The following is a 25,129-nucleotide window of genomic DNA, read 5'->3' on the forward strand; positions in this document are numbered from 1 at the left end:
AAGATCACCAACCAGATGCAGAATTATAGAAAAGCATAGTTAAGGTGAATCTGATCTGAATCTTAAAGGGTGAGCAGAAAATCACTAAGGAAGCACAGTCCTAGCAAATTTTGTGCAACGATATATCTATGTTAATCTTATTTAATTTGCACAAAAACCCATAATATTAAGAGCTCACTCTCCGTACTTACTATGTGTTAGGCACTGTTCTAAAGCACCATCATTATCCTCTTTTATGGTGGAAAAAACCCCGAGGCTTAAAAAATCAAGTAGCTTTTCCAAGATTCAGCCAGTGAATGGCGAAGTGACAATTTCTCCCAAATTACCTCTTTCTAATATGTAGGAAACACAGCCTCAATTTCACTACTAATAGAATCAAAACTCAGAGACATTTTGAGATCTTATTGGAGAGATTAGAAATCAGAAAAAATTGATTAGAAATGGATCTCTGGTATTAAAGCACAGGCAAATGAAAAGGAGAGGCAGTTCAGAAAGAGGGAGAAAGGGCAAAACCCTAAAGGCACAGAAGTTTGGCATGTCCTCAGGAATCACAAGTGTTTGGAATGCAGTTCACATTTTGGGAAACATCAACAGAAGATGAGGCCTACTTAAGAGTAGGCAGAGATTACAAAAAATAAATTATACCGGCCTAAATTGTGTAAACTTTGCTCAGGAGATGAGGAAACAATGAAGGATTTTAAGCAAGGGAATGAGAAGATCAGAGGTTTAGAAATTGGAGTTAGAGTAGCCAGTTATGAAGCAGCAAGGGCTAGTATTACTGAAAGCAAGGGTTTTGAAGTGAGACAAACTGCCACTTATGATCTTAGGAAAGAGCACCTCTTTGAGCCAGAGTCTCCTCATCTGTAAAGTGAATATAATAATAGGGCTATTGTGAGGGTTAAATGAAAGAACATAGCACCTGGAACTTTAATTCAGATCCAGTGGACATTCAATAAATCATGGTGGTATTATTAACAGTTGTTCATTGCTATCAGTGTTGTGATACAAACGCACTGAGACCTAGCTGAGGGCTTTTGAAGACAGAACATGTTTTACATATTCACCAGTGTTCTTTCACCTATGTAGTTTAGATGTAAAACTAATGCTGCTTGATTTGGTCAGGCACAGTAGACTGATCTGCATCAAAAGAGCACTAGGCAGCACAGAGAGATACAGATTTTAGGAATGGCTTAGGGTTAAGGGTTCAGTTTGTCACACATTCCTTGTATCCCTACTATGTACTGTACTAAGCAGTACGTATACAAAAATTGATGAGACACGATATCCTTCCACATGGAGTCTACAATACAGTTTATGTTGATTTCCTTTGTTACAGATCTTTGGCTCCCCTCTTATTTATAACTTCACACTCACTCCTTGGGTCTAATTTCCACATGCTCCTGTGAAAGTGATCTTGACTTTCCTACTTTATTACCCTCCTACTTTCTTTTCTGGCTATTCCAGTTGGATGAGTCGTCATACCAAGTCAAATTCACACCTTGTCTGACTCCAGACTTAACCTCAGTACCCTACCCTGGTCCCAGGACACCTCCTACTATAGTGAAGTTAAATCAGTACACTCAACAACTAGAATTCTTAGAGGGAAACCCCTTGATTCGTCAATAGGCATAGACAGTGAGACCTCGAGAGCCTGGGTGAGTAGGATAGGGTCATAAAAGAGAGATTTGTATATTAAAAGTTAATGTGGGAATATGGAAGGAGCTGGGGAGAAGAGAGAAGAGGAGAGATGAGAGAAAGAGAAAAAAGGAGATGGAAGGCATAACTCTATAGTACGCCTAAAAGACTTTTTAAAAAATATAATCTCTTTTATTTGTATTTCTGCAACCCTCCTCATTTCTCCCAAATCTTCAGTAAGTATCACACTACTCCTAAATCCCCAACACCTCCCCACAACACACACACAGAAAGAGTGGAGGTGGCGGTGGGGTAAGTGAAGAAACCATAGAATGGAGCCAAATCCCATTGTGAGAGCAAAAAGCAGAATGGGGCAGCATACCCAGTACAATGCCATTGCCCATAAAATGATTCCATCAGTAGGAGTGGGGGCTGGAGGTGATGCTAAAATCATAGGTGCCTGGAAAATTGGCAGAACATTTCGGGAGGTTCTGCACTTTATGAGAGTTGTGTAATAGGGCCCCAAGCCGTAATTATCCAGTTAAAAAGAAACATGAGGTTGGGATGATGGAAAAGTTTTAGTAACGGATGGTGGTAATAGTAGCACACATTGTGAATATAATTAACATCACTAAATTGTGCACTTGCAAGTGGTTAGAAATGGGAAATTTTGATATATATGTTACAATAAAATTTTTTAAAAAAACCTATAGAACTGTACAACACAAAGAGTGAAGCCTAACGTAAACTCTTGACTTTAATATAATTATAATACTATTGGTCCACCAGTTGTAATAAATGCACCACACTAATACAAAACATTAATAGGGAAAACTAGTGTGTGGGGAAGCAGGAATATGGGAACTCTATTTTCTGCATTTTTCCTGAATCATGTGGATAGTGAGGTTCAATCCAAGGCCATCAAAATAACTAACATTTATTGAGCACACCTCATGCCCTAGGCACTGTGCTATATGCTGTGCAAGCATTACCTCATTTAATATTTACAAACCCTGATGAGGAAAGTCATCTCCATTTTACAAATTAGGAAAGAGCAGCTTACAGAAGTAAAATAATCTGTTCAAAGTCACACAATTAATAATGAGAGGAATTAGAATTTAAACCCACACAGTCTCACTCCATAACCCATATTGTGGAGTAAAAAGAGAATGTGTAGGAAGCAGAAACCCTAAAGAATTCCTCAGGCCTCATAGGATGAGGTGGAAAGTAAGGATGAGGTTGTATGATTCAGGTTTTATCTAGCATTGGTATAAAACAAGGCATCTTCATTATTTATTAGTCTTAACAATTTCAAATTTAGTGGCTTAAAATAGTAATTATTCAGCTCCCAATTTGTGGACCAGCAATTTGAACTGGATTTAACTGGGATATTGCCTTGCTGGTTTCACTCAGTCTGTTGTTCACTTTGTGTGACAACAGTCAGCTGGCATCTTGTTGGGAGTTTGATGGTCCAAGATGGTTCATTTGGCTGTCAGGGCAGGCTTCATGGGTGTGCAACATATACAGTATTATAGGGCCTCTACTCAGAAGGATTCTGTGCTAGGTTTAACGCTCGCTGTTGCTATCTTGACTTCTTAATTATTTTGGAATAAAGGATGTCACATTTTCATTTTGCACTAAGTCCCACAAGTTAGGTAGCCAGTCTGACCAGCAGTTGTTCCTGGATATCAGCTGGACCTCTTTTTCCAGGAGGCTTCTCATGCTCATGAAGGCTAGTCCAGGCTTCTTCACATGATGGCAGCAGCTTTCCAAGAGAACAAGAACAAAAACTGCAAGGTCTCCTGAGGTCTAGACTCAGAACTCCCATAGACCAGCACAGATTCAAGAAGGTAGAGATCTAAAGTCCACATCATGATGTGAAGAACGGCAGAGTGACATTGCAAAGGGGCATGCATAAAGAAATGGGAGGAGCTTGCAACTGTTTATTGCAATCTATTTGTTTCCTATCCTATCACATCCACTGTCTAAATCAAAGTATATTTCCTAACAGTCCTTTCCTATGAATAAATGAAACATTAAATTCTCATAGCTTTTTTCTCATAGTTTTTAACTTAGTTGAGATTGAGCCAAGATGAACAATTTATCACATTTTGCTCCCGAAATAAAAATCTACAGCTTCCTTAAAACTATGTCTTAAAAAAAATTAAAAGTTAGTATCCATAGAATGCTTATTGCATGCTATTATTTACATTTAGCATTTATTGTATGCTGGGCCCTGATCTAAATATTTTATAGGAATTATCTCTTTTAATTCTTACAACAATTCCATAAGGGCATTATTATTATCCCAATTTTGCCGATGGAAAGCAGATGAGAAAACTGAGCTCAGAGAAATTAAATAACTTCCAAGATCACAGGAATAGTAAGGGTAGGAGCCAGGGTTGCAGCAAGCCAGCATCAGAATGCTACGGACTCCAAGAGAAAGCATGGCATGGCAAGACCTTGATTTTGGACTTTTAGCCTCCAGAACTGTGGACAATAAATTCCAGTTGTTCAGGTCAATCCACTGTGTGGTATTTGTCATAGCAGCCCTGGCAAATTCAGATATCTTGCTATTACAATCTATGCTGGCACCAAAAGTGACATAGATCTCATTGGTGGGAGGATTGAACTGCCTTAAGAGATTCACCTTCAATCTTATTATTAATGGGACTAGAGCAACTTACACTCTGGAGGCCCCAGTGACTGAGCAGAAAACAACATGAATGCTCATCCAGATGAAGTCTGAGGCATTGTGAAATGCAAGAAGAAACCAAGAGATGAAACCTCCTTTGGTGGGAAGTGATTGACTATTTCTGAAGGAGGGAAGTGAAGTCCCCAGAACGGAAGGTTTGGAAAAAAGAAACCTAAGAGAACAGGGTGAAAGCATTAGCGAAGTGAAGGGAATCTCCCCTTTATGCAGCCTAAATCTGGAACATCTCCTGCTTGATAGGGTGTCAGGCCCTTTTAGAAAGGAGAACAACATTGTGCTTGTTTACAGGAAAGGATGACCAAGGTTAGGCAGACATAATATGCTCCATTTCTTTACAAGCTTTATCAGAGAAAGGATCTGTTTCTATGTGTAGAAGCAAGTCAAATCAGGACTAATTCAATCAATCCCTCAGATTCTATTCTTTGGTCAATACATGATAAAGATATCCACTATGCACAGGACAGTGTCATTCGAGGGCAATTCCACCCGATTTCTGTGGAATTCCATGTTCAATTAGGAGGGCTATACTTCCCCCATATGCGGGTAAGAATTCCTACCTAGTTCAGCAAGAATAGGTTAACTAGCCACATGTTTAAGAGGACCACCTCTCAACATCTGAAATATAAATTTGCTCTGTTAAGACTTCAGTTATATGAAATAGTACAACAGCATAAAAATACAAAAAAACTCTCTGGCAAAGAAATAAAAGTGTGGTTAAAGACCAGAGGAGCATTTGAATGCTATTTCTGACTGGTGTTTTAAAGAAATTATGCTGCTACAGAATGATTGAAGGTTTTACTGATTTTGCTTTTTACTTTTTAATAGGAGAGACTTGAGCATGTTTTATAGGCCAAACATAAAGAAACACAGTCAGTGGTTAAAGATGCAGGAAAGAGAGATCATAATCGATGGAGGAAATTATAAAGGGTTTTGTTTAGTTAATGGTATCTTTTCAGAAAGGGAAACTTAGAGATTCTTCTAAATTTCAGAGTTAAGACAGTTATTCCAGTTCCTTAGCAAATATTAATCAAGTATTACAGAGTGTTATGGGTTTCTCATTTAAGTTATATAAACTTAGTTACAGCAATGACTCTTGGAGTACTGGTGTTGGGTAGAAGGGGGGTTTAGTTTGGGCAATAACTCACTCATATGAGATTTGTAATTTAAAAATCATATCAGGAAATTAACAAGCCTATTTGTAACCAATTGAGAAGGAATTCACAGTGAGTAAGGCACTCAAACTTGATGAAAGATGAGTAGGATATTAAATAAATCATGGAGACGATGAAAAGAAGAATACAGGATGAATGGCAGAGCAAGAGATATATACGCACTGTTGTAAAGTGTATTCATTTATTATTTATAATACAAAACTTCCTACAGAAAACTAACTTTTAATCAGCACATGCATAAATTTCATTTTTCTCATCCCCTTATTAACTAAAATGTTTTCTACATTAAGTACCTTTCATAAGAAGCATAATTATATTCTTGAAATCACTAGATGGCCACAGTACATCCAGACAAAGTCAAATCAATGCATTAGCAGTGTTAATTAAGCATGCTAAAGCCTCAATTTCCTCACCTATAAAATGGGGATAATAACAGCACTTAAGTTCACAGGGTGACTGTGAACTGGTAATTGAGAAAAAAAAACTGTTAAACAGTACATAGCATGTATTATTAATGCAATATACTGCGATATATGAATTTCACAGGAAGTTTGCCAGATTTTTTTCTTCATGTAACGTGAAGGGATAATGTAAAGCAAGTTAGGGTAAAGTCACAACTTATGTGTTTCTATCAAGGACAAAAAGCTCTATAGCAACAGAAAAGAATTTGAGAAAGAGAAATGAGGACAGATGAACAATGAAGGAGAAAAGAACTCAAGGGACCAAAGTCCCAAAGACAGAGATGCCAGGCAGAGAACTCTGAGGGAGGACAGATTAGGATGAGGAGTAAATCAACACAATGAGTATCAAAGACAATCAGTGTTTAGCACTGAAATGCTATTGTTTCTTACTTGATAGCTCTAAAATGAAAATACAGTAACTTTGAAAAATAAACTAGATACTATTGTGATTGTCATTAATAAACAGTATGATGCATACTTCCCATAATGGTCTGGGAATGCTTTTTTAAGTGAGATTTTAACGGTTCGTTAAATCTATAATGTTAACACCTTTCGATGTACAGGGCTAATGAAAGGGATTTGTAAACACATCTGGAAAGATGTATCTGAGACAAATGGACATAAGAAAGTGAGAAAGAGAATGAATAAATTTTTGTCAGTAATTTCATCTTAAACTAAGTTTTAATCAAGTATTATATATAGGTATCTATATATATAGTAATATATAAAGATATATATCACTTGTTTTATATATAGATAAATCATCCTTTTTTAATACACTTGGAGAAAAGGCTAGGAAAGGGGAAAAGATTTTAGAAAAGGCAATTCTTGACTGACAATGAAAAAGGCACTTCAAAAAAATTCCCTTCCCCAAAATTTAATTCTAATTTTATAAATAAATCCTAAGGACTAGTAAATTATTTTATATTTCTATTGCACATAGTAGCTGGTGGAAATATACAATAAATACTTTTAATGGGCATGAAGAAAATAAAAGCATGGGCTGTAGAGTCCTATTTTTTTTTTCAGGGGAGAGCATGAACGCAGTCTCCCGCTACCACAAATTATGCAGTCGAGTTTCCCACATTTGGGGAAATCGCAGGGGTCAGCACATCTGGAGTGCAATGGATAAGCCTCACCCTGGGAAAACCACCTACGTGATCATGGTATCTCCCCTGTCAGGTAAGTATGTAGAGTCCTATTAATTGGACTGAATCCTGACTACGAATTCTTGTTTCATAACTTAAAGCAAGGGGCATGATATCTCTATACCTCAACGTCGTCATTTATAAAATGGGACCATAATAGTACATACCTCATAGAACTACTGTGAGATTAAAATAGTTAATACATGTTCAAAGTGGCTGGCATATAGTAACTAATCAATAAATGTCAATTGCGAATCATTATTAAACAGCTGTCTTAGCCTTTAAAGGTTAACATTCAGAGTTCTACAATATGCTTCATCTGGGAAAAGGTTGCAACATAAGCGTAACTGTATTTTGATAAAGAAAAAAGGAGTTTTAGCGATATTTAAGATTATTTGCATTGCACTGAGACAATGTTTATCATTCATCCTTCCCAATCTTTCAACTCTTTAGCAGTAAGGTATGAAAGCATCAGTCTTGGTGATCACGGGGCCCCAGTTTGTCTCTCGCCCAGCTTTATCCTACCTCGTAATGGACAAGCATAATGCTGACCAAAGTGTTCTCCCTGGCACTGGCAGAAAAGCTTCAGTCTTCTTTATCCATAGTTTTCTACCCTTATTAGGGTAAAGGATGGCTGAACTCTGGTGAGAAAGGACCTAGGATGAAGATCCCTAGCAGCCCATAATCCAAGACAGCTCATGAAAGCATGTGCTAGGTGGCTTATCTCTAGGAGGCTCTGTTAGAGGCACATGGTTCACACTGTCACACTCATTGTTAAGTCACTGCTTGAGTGTTAACTTACTGCTTTGCCACTCTAGTGCCTAGCTTAGTATGCAGCACAAAAGAGGTGCTGGAAGCACTGAACTGAAATGAATTAAGAGCTTGCTCACATCCCTATTTACCTCAATCATCAGAATCTTCCCAGATCATTCATTATCATCTGGATTCTTATCTCCATGGTTCCTTTTAAATCCCTCAATTTGACCCAACCCTTATTCCTTGCCACCCCCCACAATTGCTTGCTGCATCCTTCAGCCCACAATCGCTTGCTGCATTCTTCAACCTCTTTTGACTGTTTTCTCTACTTCCTTGCATAAATGAAGCCTCTCCCTGAAAATGCACTTCCCTGGGAGCTCTCTGAAATAGAAGCCATTTGTCTCTTACCCTGACACATGCAATGGGGAAGGCAACCCTCTTGCTCCTTAATGTTGCTTCCAAACCATTTCTCCTTTTTTCAAAAACTTGAGCTTCTTTGAAGTTCTTGTTATAAAAGTTAGCTATACTACACTGTGTCAGTCAGTGTCCCCAATAGGAAATAGATGGCATATTCCTATTAGGTTATTTGAAGAGGATTTAATAAGGAGAATTTACAAAGTTGTGAATGATATAGGGGAAACAAAAGAGTAGTGCAGCATGGAGTTGTTACCAGGGGAACAAGGAAAGGGAGTGCTGGGACCCAGAACATGAAAGATGTATAGAGAAGGCCATGTTGAAAGGAGCAGAAGCTTTCTGTTCAGTGAAATAGCCCTTCCTCCATCTGATCTCCTGATGAGGATCCTCACTGGCCAAATCCAACCAGAAACAGAGGGCAGTGAAATATGTAGATAGAATCCGGAGATTTCAGTAGGGTGAAGATGGGTAGAGAATGGATCTGGAGGGACAATGGAAGATATCCATTTCATACCCAATGTTCATTTTTACTGCTGTCATCTTCTAACCTCCTAGTTTTTGAAGTCTTGACCTCTTGGCTCATTATCTTTTTTCACACCCTTCAGTGGCTTCAGCATTCATAAGACTGATATCTAGTGATCTTTTTCATCCATTCTTACAGCCGAATACAACACTGACTTTAAGCATCCCATGCTCTGACCTCAGCTTCTTGCCATTATAGTTCACTTATTTTCAACTTTATCAAGGCCTCCAATCCACTGACCTTACCATTCTTGCAATATTTATATACTCTCCTACTTCTACACTACTGTATTCATTTTCCACTATGTCCTCTCTTCAAAGAATCTTCTATCTCCATTTTATTCACATAGCAAAACCAACTCTAGTTAAACCCAACCATTACCTGCCTTTTCCAATGTGGGTGGAGGGAGAATGGGGGGAAATTATGCTGACTTGTATCTCACTATATTTGTTATAACAAACTTCAAATGGGAATTCCAATCTTGGAAATCCTAGACTGATTTAGGTGAGTGTGCCAATTACTCTTCAAGATGATTATTTTATACCTTCTTCTCCCTCTTCAAGCCTCCCACGCTCTGTACCCCAAATCTCCACACTCTCATCTACTCCCCACCAATTCTACAAAATTTGCTGCATCTGCATCCATATTCTTTGTCCTCTATCTTGACATGGAATAAGGGTTATTACTCCTATCAAAGACCAACTCCTACACTTGTGCTCTCAATCCAAACCCCTTTTATCTGCTAAAGAATTTTCCTCCTGCTGTCATTCCCTTTCCCCCCTGCATCTAATTCCCCCCTCTACTGGATCATTCTTAACATCAAATGACACTGTCAAGTATCTCTCATCTTTAAAAATAAGTTTCCTTGCTTCCCAATTTTCCTCCAACTCCCACCCAATTTATCTATTCCTTTTCAAAGGAAAATCTGAAACATTTGTCTATGGAGACTATCTCTTTTCTCCATCTCCCATTCTCTTTTGCTCACTTACATCTGCCTTCTGTAATAACCATTCTATGAAATGTTGCTCTCATTTAGATCCCCAGTGACTAACTTGTTCTTAAATCATAGGATTCTACCTATCAGCAGCATGTAACATACATGATTGCATTTTCACTGTTAAATCATTTTCATCTCTTGGCTTTTGTTGACACCATCCTTTCCTGATCTTCATCCAATAACACCATCTTGTCCATCTCCATCTTTTATACTGGCTCAATCTCCTCTATTAGACCTTTAAATGTTAGAGACCCCAGACTGTTCTCTATTCTGTACTACCCAATATGGTTGCCACCAGCCACATACATCTATTAAAATTTAAAATAATTTAAATTAAAATTCTGTTCCTCATTTGCACTAGCCATATTTCATGTGTTTAGTGGTCACACATGGCTGTTGGCAACTATACTGGACAACATGGATATGAAACATTTATATCATCATAGAAAATTCTAAATACCCTCCCTAAGTGATACCCTCACTAGTTCCATGAGTTTAAATATCATCTGCATGCTAATGTGTTCTAAATTTATCCCTCTAGCCCTGACCTTGGCTTCTGATGTTCATAAAACTGCTTATTTGACATAGCCACTTAGATGTCTACCTGGCTATAAAAATTAAAGTCCACAACAGAACACTACATTTCATTCTCTTCTCCCCTCCCCACCCAAAAAGCTTGCTTCCACTCCAATCTGCTGATTTTTGGCAAAAGAAACCTCCAACTTATTTTGAAGCCAAAAATCTAGGAGCCATCTTGATTCTTCATTTTTCTTCATCCCCTAAATCTAACCTCAAATCTGTCCTCGTCTACCTACACTGCCATCTCTCTAGTTCAGGGTTCTTTCCTGGACTACTGTCCTACTCATACAACATCCTATGAACTTAAAGCAAAGTTTAACATACAGCAGGTGCTCATTACATCTACTGAGTACATTAACTGATACAATTCTATTGAATAGTACAAAATAATCTTACTTTCAAAAAACATAAAAAATATACATGAGTTATATATATTTCCACAGAAACTTTATGAACAAGATTTACAAAGGTAATGAAAATCAGCTCCCAAACATTACTCACAATTGGTTCTGGATCACATATCGTTATTTTGTCAATTATGAATATGCTTATTATGCTTTTTACAGGACTATAATTTACCTCTATGAATCTGTCAGTATGCAACTCACCTCACTAAGAAATATTTTAGTTGTTGCTTCTTTCCATGCAGTCTTGCCTCTGCTGATTAATCCGCTACAGCAATTTGACTTCTTGATTACATGTATACTCTGGGCCTGCCACAGCCCAGGACTTGCTTACCCAACAGATGTCTATATTGTTCAGGAGTTCCTACTCCTGTCTGCAACTTAGCTCCTTCCTGCAGGCTTCAGTCTTGTGGAAGAACATGAACTGTTTGACACTGACCTTAATGCAGAATAGCTCAACCAGTAACTCCAAATAATGCTTGCTACTCCACCTTTATGATTCTCTGCATTTACTGGCATCCCTCAAATGCTTGATTACCCCAGTACAGTAATTATATAGGTAATTACAGTAGTGAGGAAATGGGGTAATGGAGAATGTGACGGTATCCTCTAAATGTTAATTTTTCCTTAATATGGAATTTGGGACTGGAGCTTAGTATTTACTAATATGCCTAACATCTACATTGCACGTAACAGTTTACAAAGCCATTTCAGACATATTATCTTCACAACAATCCAGACACTATTGTTTACCTATCCAACAACCATCATCTATTCAGTCCTTCCCAACTTTCTCCTTTCCAAGAGAATGAGCATTTTGTTCAATACCCACCCGTGGCAGACTGAATTATGTACCCCAATTTAGATACATTCTTAATCATAATCTGCATCCCTGAACCCAATGTAAATAGACGTTTGGAAAATGTTATTTTTAGTTAAAGTGAGGCCAAACAAAGCAGGGTGTGCCTTAATCTGGATTGCTGGAGGCCTTATAAAGAGAAGATGCCAGGGTCAGAGATGGTCACAAGGAGAAGTATGAAGTCAGCAGGAACCTGGAAGAGAGAGGAAAGGACATTGACATGTGATGGGAAAGTCAAGGAACCCCAAGGACTGTGGTATGCTATTGACTCCAGGAGGAAGCAAGCCTGTTAGCCTCTGAAACCTTGAGACAATACATTCTTTTTAAAGTCAACCTATTGTCTGGTATTTGTCATAGCAGTCTGGCAAACTACATCCTCCATCATATATTACATATACTACTGGGGGTTGAACATCATTTCCACCCCTACCCCAACCAGCTTTGGGGTCTTATTCTCTTTAAAGCATGGGCAAGTGATATAAACAGGGCCAAAAGGAGTGAAAGAATGTTTGCTGTAAGGGATTCTGGGAAGGGTTTCTTCATCCTTAAAAAAAGGACAAGATAAGTTCTATTTTTTGCTCTGGATGTTACCCTGACTGGGTACAATTTCTGGGACTGCTAAAATCTTCTTTTAAATATTAGTGAAGCTAGCTTTAGGATGAAGCCATTGCTGGGAATGGCAGAGAGGGCAGATGAAAGAAAACTACTTCCTTTATAACATTCTTGTATCTAGACCCTACCTCTGGACTTCCAATTATGCAAACTAGACGCCACAACTATAAGCTTTCTTCACTACTTACTAGCTGAGTGATCCTTGGCAAATTACTTAACTTTCAAGGAATTTGTTTCTTTATTTGTAAAGAGGGGCTAGTATCCACCATATGGCCTGATCGTAAAGATGCAGGGTTAAGAGGATGTAAGAGTGAATATGGACAAGGTTGTAAGATCCAAGCTAGAAAACGCTAACACACACAAAGTCTCTAAACAAGTGTTTATCAAACTTATCTACTGATAGGAATTGACATACTAGTTAAATATGCTGATCCTAGACCCCTCCCCTTGAAATACTAATTGAGTGGTTCTGGGATTGTTCCTGGGAGTCTGCATTTACGTATATACATTTTAGATTCTAGGATAATGAGGATCAGGCAAGTTTGCTAAATTTGCTAGAATTTAGCAAAGGCATACACAATGTAATACTCTCATGCAGCAGGAGTTAAGATTACCAGTTTCTAATTCTAGATTTGCCACTATTTCACTTGGGCAAGCTGTTTCATCTTTCAGGACCTGTTTACCCATACCACCAAACCTCACAGGCCTGAGGGGACGAAAGGCAAATTAAACTTGAGGAGAAGGGGCTTCTTTAATTTCCATATTTTTGTGTTGCTGCAGTGCGGACTACGTCGATGTATAAATAAGCAATATTTGGGGCTCGGAGAGCTGCTAGCAGTTCATTTTGACCAATGACATAAAGGACAAACTGGGAATGCTTTATGGTAAAATTAATTATTATTATATGCCTTCTTTATCTTGCTATCTTAGCCACCGAGCTTGCATTCCTCTTAGGAACATGGCATAATTTGAGGTTCAACTACCATAGATACGCTGTATGAGATCTCTGAAAACCATCAAGTTAAAAAGCCAAGAACTGCAAAAGAGGGAGTTTGGGGCCACAGTGGCCCAGCAGGCAAGGACACTTGCCTGCCATGCCAGAAAACTCGGGTTCGATTCCCAGTGCCTGCCCATGTAAATAAAAAATAAAAAAAAAAAAAAGGAGTTTGGATGAGGGCCTTAAATTCAATTTTGTACTAGGGTAACTTTCACCAGCAGACACTTTCCTACATATGTATAAGAGGAACAAAACAATTTTCCTTAACATTAACAACAACAACAATTAAAAAAACGCGATGCAGCCCCTTAGGTGGAATTCACAACGCCGGTAGCACTGAAACACGTTCTAACTTGGGAGTTTCAGGGCTTTTGGGGCGCACGGTGGCCTGACCTCAGTCACGGGCGGAAATCAAACTTCTCCAGGGCTTAACATCCCGAATTTCAGCTGGTGCTAGAACAGCAGCAGCTCAGAAATCCGTGTAGGGAAGCCACAAAAGACCGTGGAGCCCGTGCCTTTGCCTCTGGCACTTAACTCCTTCCGGTTCGGACAAGCCCAAGTAACAAAGGAAAACTTCATTTAGAGTTTGAGCATCCTCAGCTCCCGTAGTGTTTGAACTTTAACCCCACGTCAGCTGCTGGCATCAGGCAATAGCAAGTGTGCGCCACGTTTACTTGAATGGCGTGCGCTCTTATTCTGGCAGCAGTGTGGGGAACGTTGGGAGGGGTGGTGGTCGTTCTCATAGCATTGCGGTTGTGGGTAGTACTTCATTCCCGGAATTTTGTGTCTCGTGAGTCTCTCAGTGTCTTGGTAGTGGCTGGGTCCGGTAAGTATCAAGGCGGTGGCTGGCGGGCTTGGGTCAGTCACTACAAAGCCCAGAGTACACCGCGAAGCTGTTAGCTGGTCCCCTTAGCACTGCGTGAAGCGTTGAATGCTGAGATTTGTAGTTTTTCCGCGTTTTCGGACCGGTCTCTGCCCAGTCAGGGCAAAATGCTGATGTACTGGTTTGCTATCGCGGCCCAGACGTCATTTAATAACAAATTAAGTAACTTACCCTTGTCTGTAATTAAGCTTCTCTGTAGCGTATATTTTTCTAACAGAGTTATTGAACAGAAAGGACGCAGAAGCTTTTAGATGGTAGCATGCAGTTTCCCCGTATAAAAGCTTCTGTTTTGCATTAACCGAGGAATTTTGTATTTAATTTTGGAAATGCGAATACTACGTGATAAATAAGACAAAGCGAATTATCCGCTTGTAAATATACAAAATACGTGAGGATAAAACTATTGTCTACAGACCTTAGAACATTAATAACAAACTGTTCTACCAGGAAATACAGTCCGAAGAGGGACAGTCCACAATCCTTCTAGGTGCTTAAAATTCTAAATGAACAGTTTCCACATATTTACTGTGTACGTTTGAAAAATGCCAAGAGATTTCGGAGGGATAGAGTATTGATTAAATGAGCCAATGTTCTAAATTTATGTTCAAGTGTAACTCTGTACTTTATTCATTTAATGTTTTTTAGAAGCATAAGAGAGGCCGGCAAATACCAAAATGACCAGTGTTACTTACCACGGAGTGCTGTATGTGTGGGGCAAATTGTGAAAGTTGTGGTGATACAATAGTGCATAAAATGAGAACTTTAGAAAAATTAACAGAAGATAAGAACACAGTATAGGCACTTGGCCACAACTAGATATGTGCCATAATCTGCATAGTAGTACAGACTGCTAGTGGGCCTTCAAGAAGGGCACCACTCTATCTGAACTTGAAGCAGAAAGCTTCCTGGGAGAAATGATGTCCTAAGATGAGACTTGAAAGATGACCAGGAATTAGCCAGACAAGTTGGACTCAGGCTTTGAGGGGTAGGAGGGCCTGAAAAGAAGGAAATGACCAGAAGTGAAAGAACACTATTGGGTGGAGTTCAGTGTGGTACTTTAAGTCCAGGTCACATCTTGATTTGCCATTTAAGCCCTGATTTACAGGGTTATTGCCACTAACACTCCTGCATACCATATAGAGGTTAGGACCACTGGCCTCTGGTTCACATACTCCTGTGGTTAAATAACATCTTGCTCCTTACCAATTTGTTGAACTTAGGCAAATTAGTTAACCTTGCTGGGCTTTCTGTTTCCACTCTGAAAACTGCAAGTTGGAAGTGAGGAGAGAGAGTACATGTGGTTTTATTTAAAGTGTTTAGCAAAGTGCTTGACCCATAGCAAGCATTTTTAAAAATGGTGATTATTATTACTTTTGATAGCAAAGGGATTTTTTTAATTGTGATAAGATATATACAACGTAAAAATCATGTTAACTATTTTTTTAAATATGGGTTTAGAAAATTATTGTGGTGACATGTGTACAACATAAAATTTCCTATTTTGACCACTTTCAAGTGTACAGTTCAATAGTGTTAATTCCATTCAAAATGTTGTGCTACCATCCATTACCAAAACTTCTCTGCCATCCCAAACTAAAACTCTGTACCAAGTAAACATTAACTCCCATCCCCAACCATCCCTCCCCCTGGTAACCTGTATTCTAATTTCTTACCCTATGAATTTGCATGTTCTAGTTATTTCATATAAATAAGATCATACAGTATTTGTCCTTTTGAATCTGGTATGTTTCACTGAACATGATGTCAAGATTTGTCCATGTTGTTGCATGTATCAGAACTTCATTCTTTTTTCTAACTGAATAACGTTCTATTGCATGTATATTCTTTCATCCGTTGATGGACCCTGGGGTTGTTTCCACCTTTGGACTATTGTGCATAATGTTGCTGTGAACATCAGTGTACAAATATCTGTTCAAGATCCTTCTTTTACTTCTTTTCGGTATATTCCTAGAAATGGGTTTACCAGGTCATATAGTAATTCTCCATTTAAATGTCTGAGGAACTCCCAAACTGTTTTTTTCACAGCGGCTACACCATTTTACATTCCCACAAATAATGCACAAGGGTTCCTATTTTTCTACAATCATGCCAATACTTGTTTTCTCTTTTTTGTTTTTAATAAAGTGAAGTGGTATCTCGTTATGGTTTTGATTTGCATTTCCCTAATGACTAGTGATATTGAGCAACTTTTCATGTGCTTGTTGGCTTTTTGTATATTTTCTTTGGAGAAATGTCTATTCACATCCTTTGGCTATTAAAAAAACCTTTTTGGCCTTTTTGTTGTTGAATTGTAGGAATTCTTTATATATTCTGGATAGTAAACCCTTATTAGATGTACAATTTCCAAATATTTTCTCCCATTTTGTAGGTTGTCTTTTCATAATTTTTTATGAATTTCAATTTATCTGTTTTTTTCTTTTGTTACTCATGCTTTTTGTATAAAATATAAGAATCATTGCATAATATGAGGTCCTGAGGATATTTCCCTATGTTTTCTTTTAAAAGTTTTGTATTATGAGCTCTTATATTTAAGTTGTTGATCCTTTTTGACTTAACTATTGTATTGGTAAAAATTAGGTGTCCACGTTCATCTTTTGCATGTGAATTTCAAGTTGTCCTAGCACCATTTGTTGAAACTGTTCTTTCCCTATTGAATGGACTTAGTGCCCTTGTCAAAAATCAATTGGCTGTAGATGTTGGGGGTTATTTCTAGAATCTCAGTTCCATTCCGTTGGTTCATATGTCTATTCTTATGCCAGGACCACACTGTTTTAATTACTGTACCTTAGGTTTGAAATCAGGAACTGTGAGACTTCCAACTTTGTTCTACTCAAGATTGTCTTGGCTATTCCAAGCTCCTTATAATTCCATATAAATTTGAGGATCAGCTTTTACCTTTTTGTAAAAGTTGCTAGAATTTTGATAATAAGTGCAGTGAATTTGTACATCACTTTAGGTAGTATTGCCATCCTAAGAATGTTAAGTCTTCAATCCATGAACACGGAATGCCTTTCCATCTTTTTCAGCAGTGTTTTGTAGTTTTCCATATACATGTCTTTCACCTACTTAGTTAAATTTATTCTTAGGTATTTTATGCTTTTAGATGCTATTGTAAATTAATTGCTTGTTTTTCAGATGATTCATTACTGGTGTATAGAACACAACTCATTTTTCTATGTTGATCTTAAACTCAGCAACTTTACTGAATTCATTTATTAGTTCTGGTATCTTTCTCGTGAATTCTTTAGGAAATTCTGTTTATAGAATCATGTCATGTGCACATAGAGATAGTTTTACTTTTTCCTTTCCGATTTGGATGCCTTTTATTTCTTTTACTTTCCTTATTGCTCTGGCTAGCATATCAAGTGCAGTGCTGAATAACAGTGGTGATGGCAGGCATCCTTGTCTTGTTCCTGATCTTAGGGAGAAAGCTTTCAATATTTCACTTTTGAGTATGTTTGCTGTGGGTTTTTCATAAACGCCTTTCATCATGTTGAGGAAGTTCCATTCTATCCCTATTTTTTTATGTTTCTATAATGAAAAGATGTTGGATTTTGTCAGACACCTTTTTTTCATCAGTTGTGATGATGGGATTTTTTTCCTTCATTCTATGAATGTGTCATATTACATTGATTGGTATTGTATAGTCCTTTTAATATACTGTTGGATTCAGTTTGACAATATTTTGTTAAGGAATTTTGTGTGTTTATTTATGAGGGATATTGGTCTGTAATTTTATTTTCTTATGCTGTTTTTCTCTGGCTTTGCTATCAAGGTAATGTTAGCATCATAGAATGATGGAAGTTTTTGCTTCTTTTCAGTTTTTTGGAGGAGTTTGATAAGGATTGATATTAATTATTTTTTAAATACTTGGCAGAATTCAGCAATAAATTCACCCAATATTGGACTTTTCTTTGTTGGAAGGTTTTTAATTGCTTTTTCAATTTATTTACTTGTCATAGGTTGTTGAGTTTTTCTGTTTTTCATGAGTCAGTTTAAGTAATTTATCTATTTCTAGGAGCTTTCCCATTTCCTCTGGGTTATCTCATTTGTTGGTGTACAATTGATCATAGTATTCTCTTATAAACTGTTTCTTTCTCTAAGGTCAGTAATAATGTCCTCTCACTTTTCTTTGTCAGTTTGGCTAAAGGTTTGTTGATTTTATCCATCTTTTTAAGGAACCAACTTGTTTCATTAATTCTCTCTTGTTTTTCTTTTTTAAAACATTTTTATTTTGAAATAACTTCAAACTTGCAGGAAAGATGCAAAAAAAATTTTTAAATAACACAAAGAACTCCCCCACCAGAGACTCAGATTTATCAGCTTTTAGCACTTTGGCATATTTGTTCTGTCTGTCTGTCTATCTATCTGTGTATCTATTTACCTACCTACCTATCCATCCATTTATTTTCTCAACATTTAAAAGTGGTATGCCGGTTTGAAAGGATTATGTACCCTAGAAAAGCCATGTTTTAATCCTGATTTGTCTTGTAGAGGCAACCATTTCTTTAAATCCCTATTCAATACTGTGGGTTGAAAACTTGATTAGATTATCCCATGGAGATGTGGCATACTCAACTGTGGGTATTAATCTTTGATTAGAGGGAGATAAGGCCCCACCCCTTCCAGGTGGATGGTGATTAGTTTACTGGAATCCTTTAAAAGAGGAAACATTTTGGAAAAAGCTAGAGTACCATGAAAGCCCATGCAGCCAGAGACCTTTGGAGAAGGAAAACGCACCTGGGGGATCTTCATGAAACCAAAAGGCTTGAGAGAAAGCTAACAGGTATTGTTCCGTTCACCATGTGCCTTTCCACTTGAAAGAGAAACCCTGAATGTCATTGACCATCTTTTTTTTTATTATTAATTAAAAATTACAGAAAGAAACACAAACATTTCCAATATGTGATCATTCCATTCTACATATATAATCAGTAATTCACAATATCATCACATAGCTGCAAATTCATCATCCTGATAATTTCTTAGAACATTTGCATCAATTCAGAAAAAGAAACAAAGACAACAGAAAAATAAAACGAAAACAGAAAAAAAAACCATGCACACCATACCCCTTACTCCTTCCTCCCTTTCATTGATCACTAGCATTTCAAACTAAATTTATTTTAGCATTTGTTCCCCCTATTATTTATTTTATTTTTTTTAACTTTTTTTATTAATTAAAAAAATTAACAAACAAAACATTAAGATATCATTCCATTCTACATATATAATCAGTAATTCTTAATATCATCACATAGTTGCATATTCATCATTTCTTAGAACATTTGCATCGATTTAGAAAAAGAAATAAAAAGACAACAGAAAAAGAAATAAAACGATAACAGAGAAAAAAAAGATTATACATACCATACCCCTTACCCCTCACTTTTGTTTACCACTAGCATTTCAAACTAAATTTATTTTAACATTTGTTCCCCCATTATTTATTTTTATTCCATAAGTTCTACTCTTCTGTTGATAATAGTAGCTAAAAGGAGCATCAGACACAAGGTTTTCACATTCGCAGAGTCTCATTGTGAAAGCTATATCATTGTTCAATCATCATCAAGAAACATGGCTACTGGAACACAGCTCTACATTTTCAGGCAGTTCCCTCCAGCCTCTCCACTACATCTTGAACAACAAGGTGATATCTACTTAATGCATAAGAATAATCTCCAGGATAACCTCTCAACTCTGTTTGGAATCTCTCAGCCATTGACACTTAGTCTCATTTCACTTTTCCCCCTTTGGTCGAGAAGGTTCTCTCAAACCCTTGATGTTAATTCTCGCTTATTCTAGGGTTTTTCTCAGTCCCTTGATGCTGAATCGCAGCTCATTCCAGGATCTCTGTCCCACGTTGCCAGGAAGGTCCACACCCCTGGGAGTCATGTCCCACGCAGAGAGGGGGAGGGTGGTGAGACTGCTCGTATGTTGGCTGGGGAGAGAGGCCACATCTGAGCAACAAAAGAGGCTCTCTTGGGGGTGACTCTTAGGCCTAAATTTTAAGTAGACTTGACCTATCCTTTGTGGGGTTAAGTTTAATATGAACAAACCCCAAGACTGGGGGCTCAGCCTATAGCTTTGGTTGTCCACACTGCTTGTGAGAATATCAAGAATTCAACTTGGAGAAGTTGAATTTCTCCCCACTCTCACCATTCCCCAAAGGGGGCTTGCAAATACTTTTCCAGTCACTGATCAAATCACTCTGGGATTCATCGGGGCATCACTCTGGACAAACCAACAAAATCTCATGTCCTACCTGAGATTCCAAGTACTTATGACATTCAATCAAACTATCTACATGAGTTATATTAGGAAATGCTCTAGTCAAAATATAAATTTTGTAACAAATAAACATTTTTTGCTTTAGTCTCACACATAAGGTGACATTTTAAAGTATTATCTATTTTCAGCACCCTGCAATAATGACATTCCTTTGTTCTTCCTCATGCAAAAACATTTTTAAAATTTGTACATTGTACATTTCACTATTATTATACTCTAGGCATTCCTAGATTATACCATCTCGATCTTTACCATCTATCTATCTTTCTGATTTCATTTGTGTCCCCAGCCCTCCTCCCTCTATCTTTCTCACATGCAGGTTCATTCAGTGTTTTAACATAATTACATTACAGTTAGGTAGTATTGTGCTGTCCATATCTGAGTTTTTATATTCAGTCCTATTGCACAATCTGTATCCCTTCAGCTCCAATTACCCAATATCTACCCTATTTCTATCTCCTGATGGTCTCTGTTACCAACGAAATATTCCAAGTTTGTTCACTAATGTCAGTTCATATCAGTGAGACCATACAGTATTTGTCCTTTTGTTTCTGGCTAATCATACTCAGCATAAAGTCCTTAAGGTCCATCCATGTTGTTACATACTTCATAACTTTATTGTCTTGCAGCTGCATAATATTCTGTCTTATGTAAATGCCACAGTTTGTTTAGTCAGCTGTCTGTTGATGGACATTTTGGCTGTTTCCATCTCTTGGTAATTGTTAATAATGCTGCTATAAACACTGGTGTGTAAATGTCCATTTGTGTCCTTGGCCTCGTGTCCTTTGAGTAGAGACAGCATATAGATGGGTCCTGTTTTTTAATCCATTCTGCCAGACTATGTCTTTTGATTGGAGAGTTTAATCCATTAACATTCAGTGTTATTACTGCATGGGTAGTACTTTCTTCTACTATTTTGCCTTCTGGATTTTATATGTCATATCTAATTTTCCTTCTTTTTACCTTTACTCATAGTCTTCCTTTCTACACTCTTCTCCACACCTCTCTCTTCTGTCTTTGTATCTGTCTCTAGTGTTCCCTTTAGTATTTCTTGCAGAGCTGGTCTCTTGGTCACAAATTCTCTCAGTGATTTTTTTGTCTGAAAATGTTTTAATTTCTCCCTCATTTTTGAAGGACAATTTTGCTAGATATAGAATTCTTGGTTGTCAGTTTTTCTCTTTTAATAATTTAAATATATTACACTACTGTCTTCTCACCTCCATGGTTTCTGCTGAGAGATCTGCGAATAGTCTTCTTGGGCTTCCCTTGTATGTGATGGATTGCTTTTCTCTTGCTGCTTTCAAGATCCTCTCTTTCTCTTTGCCCTCTGACATTCTGATTATTAAATGTCTTGGAGTATGTCTATTTGGATCTATTCTCTTTGGGGTACGCTGCACTTCTTGGATCTGTAATTTTAAGTCTTTCATAAGAGTTGGGAAATTTGCAGTGATAATTTCCTCCATTGGTTTTTCTCCTCCTTTTCCCTTCTCTTCTCCTTCTGGGACACCCACAACATGTATATTCATGCGCTTCATATTGTCTTTCAATTCCCTGTGTCCCTGCTCATATTTTTCCATTTTTTTTCCTATAGTTTCTGTTTCTTGTTGGATTTCAGATGTTCTGTCCTCCAGTTTTGAAATCCTATGTTCTGTCTCTCGAAATCTACCATTGTAGGTTTCCATTGTTTTTTTCATCTCTTCTACTGTGTCTTTCATTCCCATAAGTTCTGTGATTTGTTTTTTCAGACTTTCAGTTTCTTCATTTTGTTCTTTCCTTGCCTTCTTTATATCCTCCCTCAATTCATTGATTTGGTTTTTGATGAGGTTTTCCATGTCTGTCCGTACATTCTGAATTAATTGTTTCAGCTCCTGTATGTCATTTGAGTTGTTGGTTTGTTCCTTTGACTGGGCCATGTCTTCAATTTTCCTAGTGTGATTCGTTATTTTTTGCTGGCGTCTAAGCATTTAGTTAACTTAATTAGTTTATTCAGGAGATTGCTTTCACTTTTATCTAGGATTTTCTTGCTGGATGAATTTGTTGTCTATCTGTTCTTTGACATTCCATTCAGCTTTATCTGGACGTTTAGCTTCAGTTTTGTTTAACAGAGGAGAATTTTTCAGTTCTTGTTTTCTTGTTTCTTGCCCTGCTTGTGTGGTGCCTTACTCCCCCCCACACACACTTAGGAGGGTTTGCTTAGATATTATAGACCCCAGCCAGATTTTCCCAGACCAAACTGGCCTCCTATCAGGAGGAAAGAGTCACCTGTGTTGGTTTTCCCTGAGCGTGAGACCCAGCAGGTTGAAAGACTTTCCTGTGAAGTCTCTGGACTCTGTTTTTCTTATCCTGCCCTGTGTGTGACACTTGTCTGACTGCAGGTCCCACCAGCATAAGATGATGCGGTACCTTTAACTTTGGCAGACTCTCCGTGCTGGGGGTGTGGTGGAGACAGAGGAGAGGTTGTAGGCTGGTTTTAATGGCTTCAAATTACCAAACCCTGGTGTGTGAATTCCTTGAGGGAGGGATTCCACCTGAGTTGGGCTTCACCCCTCCCCTGGGGAAGGCACAGGCTCCAGACAAGCCCCCAAAAGAGCTCACTTCTGCCTATGTCTGGGGCAATTGCAGCCTGAAAAGTCCTGCTGCTGTATCCAGAGGCAGTCAAGCCTTTGTAGATACACAGCCACAAAAACCTGTTTCCTTTTTTTTCCCCCTTTTTCTGTCAGTCCTTTCCCCTTGGCGCCGGGGCAAAAATGAGCAACCTCCGCTTTGATCAGGTTCACCTAAGCTGGGGGCCTATTTTTAGTAGTCAGAATTTGTTAATTAGTTCCACAGTTGGCGTTTGATTGTGCCCAGTCCCTGCTGCTGGTAAAGTCCTTTCCTTTCCCCTCTGGGAAGCGGCCTGTCGAGGAGGGGCGCTGGCCGCCACAGCTTTGGGAACTCACGGTTTTGGGGGGTGCTTGCAGCCAGTCCAGCTGGTCCAGACTGGGTTACATTGTGTGTCTGATCACTGACGTGGCCCCAGGAGTTGTTCTGTACTGTTTCTGGTAATTTAGTAGTTGTTCTGGAGGACGAACTAAAACGCACACGTTGTTAAGCCACCATCTTGACCCGGAAGTCTCCGTCATTGGCCATCTTGAACAAGGTTTCTTTCCTTCAGTGCCTTAGATTGGACATTTCTCTATCTTTGCTTTAATTTGGACATTTTCACAGTTTTAAAATTGTAAACTTGCAACTTAATAAATTCCTCCTTTTTAAAGGCTGTTCTGTTTCTGGTATATTGCATTCGGCAGCTAGCAAACTGGAATAAATGGATTGCATGCATCATGTGCTTCTAACACTTTACACTTCCTTGTTCATTTTCTAAGAACAAGGATATTCACTTATATGAACACCTGAAGTACAGCTATCAAATCAAGAAATTTAACATTGGTATGAAACATGCAGTCCCTATTCCAATTCTGTTTTTTTTTTTTTTTTTTTTTTTTTTAGGTAGTCCAAATAATGTCCTTTTGGGCATTTTTTCCTTCATTATTATCCCAGTTCCAGTCTGGGATCATGTATTACATTTAATTGTCATTTGTCTCTTTAGTCTCTCTTTATTTTAGTATTTTTTTTTAGTCAAAGTGACATATATGCAATGTAGAATTTTCCATCTCAACCAAGCATACAGTTAAATGCGCTAATCACGTTCACAATGTTGAGGTGCCATCATCACCATCCATTAATCAAAATTTTCAGTCACCCTGAACAGAAACCCTGTACCCGTTATATGTTAACTCCCCTCCCTTTCTCCTTCTCCTAGGAACCTATAATCTACTTTCTGTTTCTATGAATTTGCATATTCTAAGTATTTCATATAAATGGAATCATACAGTATCTGTCCTTTTGCATCTGACTTATTTCTGTCAACATGATATCTTTAAGGCTCATCCATGTAGTATATCTCTGTCTCCATTCTTTTTTACTGCTGACTACTATTCCACTGTGTGTGTGTGTATGCGTGTACATGTGTGTCTCTGTACACTACATTTTGTTTATCCATTCATCTGTTGCTAGGAACTTTAGTTGCTTCCATCTTTTGGCTATTGTGAATTTGAAAAGTCCCTGTTTTCAAATTGTTTGGGGGCATATACCTAGAAGAGGTAATATGTAGTTTTATGTTGAACTTTTTGAAAATGCAAATGCCACGACATTTGGTAGTTCTATGATGTACGTTTTGAAGATGGTAATTTTTGCTTCATATATTTTGGGACTCTGTTGCTAGGTGCATATATGTTTGTAATTTTTACATCATCTTGCTTGAGTGAAACTGTTTATCAAATATAATTTCCTTCTTTGTCTCTTATAACTTTTTTTTACTTAAATTCTAGTTTTTTCTGACAATAATATAAACACCCTGGCTCTCTTTTGGTAACTATTTGCGTTGAATATCTTTTTCCCTCCTCTTACTTTCAACTTTTTTGTGTCTTTGTATCTACTCCCAGACTTTTTTTTCTTGTTTTTAATTTTTTAATTTTTTTTAAACATAACAATATACAAACATGGACATTCTTACTATGTGATCATTCCATTCTTGGTATATAATCAATAACTCACAATGTCATTCCATAGTTTTATTTTCATCACCATGATTGTTTCTTAGAACATTTGTATCATTTCAGAAAAAG

The 25,129-nt window shown here is 37.7% G+C and overlaps 2 protein-coding genes and 1 non-coding gene across 5 annotated transcripts in view; 1 reads left to right on the forward strand and 2 right to left on the reverse strand.

Moving 5' to 3' along the window:
• TLCD4 (TLC domain containing 4) overlaps nt 1–7,892 on the reverse strand; it is a 119,331-nt gene extending 111,439 nt beyond the window's left edge. For both annotated transcript variants that reach the window (XM_077120182.1, XM_077120180.1), the window contains exon 1: nt 7,655–7,892. In XM_077120182.1, the coding sequence (XP_076976297.1) occupies nt 7,655–7,672 (18 nt within the window). In that variant the 5' untranslated portion in view covers nt 7,673–7,892. The remainder of the gene's footprint in view (nt 1–7,654) is intronic.
• Nucleotides 7,008–7,171, reverse strand: LOC143651048 (U1 spliceosomal RNA). The gene has a single exon (XR_013159795.1). It is a non-coding gene; the product is annotated as a U1 spliceosomal RNA (small nuclear RNA).
• Nucleotides 7,893–13,899: 6,007 nt separating the features above from the next.
• Nucleotides 13,900–25,129, forward strand: part of ALG14 (ALG14 UDP-N-acetylglucosaminyltransferase subunit) — a 190,270-nt gene continuing 179,040 nt past the window's right edge. For both annotated transcript variants that reach the window (XR_013159296.1, XM_077120184.1), the window contains exon 1: nt 13,900–14,096. Coding sequence is in view for 1 of the 2 variants with exons in the window: in XM_077120184.1 (XP_076976299.1) it covers nt 13,949–14,096 (148 nt within the window). In the remaining variant the exon portion in view is untranslated. The remainder of the gene's footprint in view (nt 14,097–25,129) is intronic.

Source organism: Tamandua tetradactyla, chromosome 11 (genome assembly GCF_023851605.1).
Source record: "Tamandua tetradactyla isolate mTamTet1 chromosome 11, mTamTet1.pri, whole genome shotgun sequence".
Taxonomy (NCBI): Eukaryota; Metazoa; Chordata; class Mammalia; order Pilosa; family Myrmecophagidae; genus Tamandua; species Tamandua tetradactyla.